The sequence below is a fragment of the Olea europaea genome, unplaced genomic scaffold (assembly GCF_002742605.1).
Source record: "Olea europaea var. sylvestris unplaced genomic scaffold, O_europaea_v1 scaffold9319, whole genome shotgun sequence".
Taxonomy (NCBI): domain Eukaryota; kingdom Viridiplantae; phylum Streptophyta; class Magnoliopsida; order Lamiales; family Oleaceae; genus Olea; species Olea europaea.
The window spans coordinates 1-4,019 of record NW_019267808.1 but is presented as its reverse complement, the minus strand read 5'-3'; the positions used below and the strand labels follow the sequence as shown (position 1 = coordinate 4,019).

Sequence of the window (4,019 nt, the reverse complement as noted above, 5' to 3'; positions counted from 1 at the left end):
CTTTTTTTTTTTTTTTTTTTTTTTTTTTTTTTTTTTTTTTTGTTGGGCATTGACTTTGACTTGGTTATTTTTCAGGATCCTTACTTCCGAATGACGCGAGATGTGGCTCCTCGGTTAGGTTATCACAAGCCTGCTTTGATAGAATCATTATTCTTCCCTGCGCTTCAGGTTTCCTTCAATCTTCTCAATAAAAATTAATGATAGACAGTGTATATTTAAAAGCTGTCTAGGAATTACAGTATTGCTACTGAAAATTGTCTACTGCATTTCTGCTGGGTAATTAGCTAATTTTGCCTGTTGCTCTCATGTGTCCTTGCTCTGCCAGAGAAGTCCTCTATTTTTCATATGAAGCTTTTTTACATCAAGAATTGCTGTTTTTATCATCACATTTCAGTAGTATCATTTCATATAAATAAATGCTCCTTTAATTGGATTTTGAAGCTTAAAAAATTAACAGGATCTTCTGGACGGGAGTACTTCATTTCTAGGATGAAAGAACTGATGCTTGGGCATTTCTTTCCAGAAGGCCATATATATGCCTGTCAGACAGACCTACGCTACTTTTGAGTTTTGGCCATTATAGGAAAGATATATTTCACGTGTTTACTGCATGTTTGGGCTTCGTTCTGCTAAAATTCTTGAGCAGGCATCATATAGGTCACCACCCCAGCATTCCCATGAAGACGTGTTAGGTTAGTGTCCATAATGCTGGGATCCATGTGAAAAGCAATGTCATTGTCCATCTGATTTTTGGTGAAGTTTCATCGCTTCTTGAGTGCTGTAACTATATTCATGTATGATTTCTAGCAACATACTGTACCTCTCTATGCATAGTTTAGCTTGGTTTCCTACCATAAGTCTAAGTGAATCATTTTGTCAGCAAAATCTTCAAAATAAGTTCATTGATTGTAAGCATTTTGACTGAGAGTTGATGTGAAGCACAGTTCGATATCTTATTCTGAAATTATATTTTTGCAGAAATAGTTCTCTGCTTTACCTTTATAAGCAATCCGTTAGCTTGTCAATGCAACTTCCTACCTCTATATTTATGGAATTTTTTGTTGCAGTTATTTCAAGCTGCAAGTTAGGCAATTGCTTTTGTGCAAGTTATAGTTAACTTTTTGTGAGATTACAAACTTGCAGGGGGAGACAGGAAAAATGTCTGCCAGTGATCCAAATTCTGCCATCTATGTGACTGATTCCGGGAAGGATATTAAAAACAAGGTTCTACTTCAGTGTGTATTTTCCCCACTTCTCACTATTATCAAGTGGAACAGTACTTTATCCATATTGCATACTTCTCTGCTGGGATAACATCTATGATGGCATATATGGTCCTTCGTCTCATGACTATGCAAATTTGGGGAGTGTGTTATAATTATGGGGTTGGATGCATCCATGCAGTAATGTCTTTCTGCATTTCATTACTCGTTATATGATATCATTAAGAAATGTTCAAAGTAAAAATAGATTCTAGTTTGATTTAAGTTTTTGAAAAGCCCATTTAGAAAAAAATATTTGGTTACCAGTAAGTTCCTTTTCAAATGTAATACCCTGGTAAGCCATAATCAGTGGTTAAACAGTTAACTTAATTGCTAGTCTAACAATACATTACTTGTCCTTCAGCATCATCAAGCTATAGCGAGGTCATTACTTGGTGATTCACTACCGTGCAATTGTTGGGAATGTTGGATTGGATATTGGACTAATTTATATAGACAATTTGCATATCAGGGCTGTCAAACCAGTCATGCATTCAATTCTCTTCCTTGGCTGTGACCTTTTGATCCATTGAACCCCTTACTGCAAAGTCACATCATATATCTTTTGACACCAGTTACTGAGTTCTTTCAGCTAGTGTAATTTCCAAACTTTAATGGTTTTAGGATTGAAGGTTCCTTTTGTGCATTAAACATCATTCAAGGCTTTCATCAATCCATATTTTATATTATAAAATTCTTTCATCCTACTTCTTTGTATTGATTATGTATAGCATTTCCAATTGATTTCAACTTTGAGAGACCACAGAAAACTAAACCTCTGTTCTTGATACCTGTAATTAAATCTACATCTTGTAGCAGTAGTCATTCATGAATTCAAATCTAACTGTTTATGCTGCTGACTCTGAGGATGCTGTATTGGTATTTAGTGTTGTTACTTTGGCTAAGAGTAAATTTTTTTCAGATAAACAAATATGCTTTCTCTGGTGGGCAAGATTCTGTTGAAAATCATCGCAAGTATGGAGCAAACCTTGAGGTACTATATAATTTATATCGTCTACCGGGTAATCCATACGGTGAAAAGATGAACTATATTTTTCGAGAGACACATCCTCAATTTTCATTTGTTTTCAGGTTTCACATACTATCCTCTATTTACATGTTTTTGGTAGCTGAGTAGTAGTTTATTCCACCATGGTCTTAAATACTCCTTTGTGCATGCTGTGTTCTTTTAAATGCTTGGGATGAGGCACACTAATCTCACTCTTGCCTTCCTCTTTGATATTTTTCAGGTGGACATACCAATTAAATATCTTGGTTTTTTCTTGGAGGATGATGTCGAACTCAAACATATTAGGACGGTAAGATAATAATGTATTTACTATGTAAGTTACGGCATTATACTTTTTGGTGGAATTGTGTTTGAATTAATATTTACTTGTCCTTTCCCCGTTCTTACACAATCACAAACAATAATCTCTCTTTCAAATAATGACCATATTGTAATCTCTCAGGAATATGGAGCTGGTCGTATGCTAACAGGCGAAGTTAAGAAACGGCTCACAGAAATTCTAACAGAAATGGTTGAAAGACATCGCAGGGCTAGAGCTGCTGTGACAGATGAGGTATTTGGGGGTTAATCTATTAGTTTTTATCTCAAGTTACTGTCAAACAATATGATGCTGATACTGTAAATCCTCAGAACCAAATCAATTTAAGGATTTAGTTATCTTGTTATATAATTGCTAACAAGCATTTGGAGGAAGAAAAACTAAAGTAACTTTGCATAATGAGGCTCTCATTGTCGTTTACTGAGATATATATTTCCAGTATATTTATTCTCGATTCTTGATGGTGGTCTAGAAAATTTAGTTCTTTATCAGTTCTTCATTAACGTTTTGTCTTACTTTTGTTAACGCGACTGGATACAATTGCTACAACTGAGTCACTGCCTCATAGGCGGAATTTAAAAGAGGAGATAGATGTTTATTTCATTTTTCTCCTTTTTCTGACAATTACTTTTGGAAGATATGAAACATGGGAAATCATATTTTCCAGATGTTAACTACCGACAGCTATTTATTTACTTATAATTTATATGGTTTAGTTTGATGTCTTTACTTACTTTTGTTTCCACAGATGGTAGACGCATTCATGGCAGTGCGGCCGCTTCCCAACATGTTCAGCTAAATTGGAAGGAAGCGATAGTCGAGTTCTATGTGTTTCTTGCAAAAGCTATGGCATATCTTACTCATCGGTATGGAAGAACACTTGAAATCTAAAGAATTTTGTTCTTCCATGGATCATTTTTTCCACACCTGGTCATTTACTCAGTCTAATTGAGTCTTTAACTTCTTTTTTTAAGCTTTATGACAGAATAGGCAATTATTGATGAAAGTAACTTGCGTTTTCTTGGCTTGGAATTTGTGTTATTAATCAGAAAATGGATAATTTTGTTTAATTGCTGCTAAAAATATTTGGGATACTAAGATGCAAGTGTTGTCCTCTTCATCTTGATAATTGTTATAATGATTTCATGGATTCTAATGGTCAATATGTCAATTAGGACAGAGGGTCTCACTCTAAATTGGGGATGGATCATTGCAAGAAAGAACAAATAAATTAGAGATTTTGAGAGGGAGAGTGTGATATTTGTTTTCGGAATTTATTTTTTATTGGAACAAACACGTTTTTATATTCAACGTCACTCTTTGAATTTAACGGGCTTATGAAGAGTATGTCTTAGGTCTATCTAATAGAGGATTTTAATGTAGACGCACGCAAATTTATAAACAAGTA

General features: G+C 34.5%; 1 protein-coding gene across 1 annotated transcript; it reads left to right on the top strand.

Moving 5' to 3' along the window:
• Nucleotides 1-18: 18 nt before the first annotated feature.
• Nucleotides 19-3,729, top strand: LOC111392463 (tryptophan--tRNA ligase, cytoplasmic-like; the record flags this gene model as incomplete). Its single annotated transcript, XM_023017813.1, has 6 exons — nucleotides 19-168; nucleotides 1,144-1,224; nucleotides 2,185-2,256; nucleotides 2,513-2,581; nucleotides 2,735-2,845; nucleotides 3,360-3,729. Coding segments are annotated over 6 exons (534 nt in total), but the record flags the coding sequence as incomplete, so codon positions are not given.
• Between the last annotated feature and the right edge of the window lie 290 nt (nucleotides 3,730-4,019).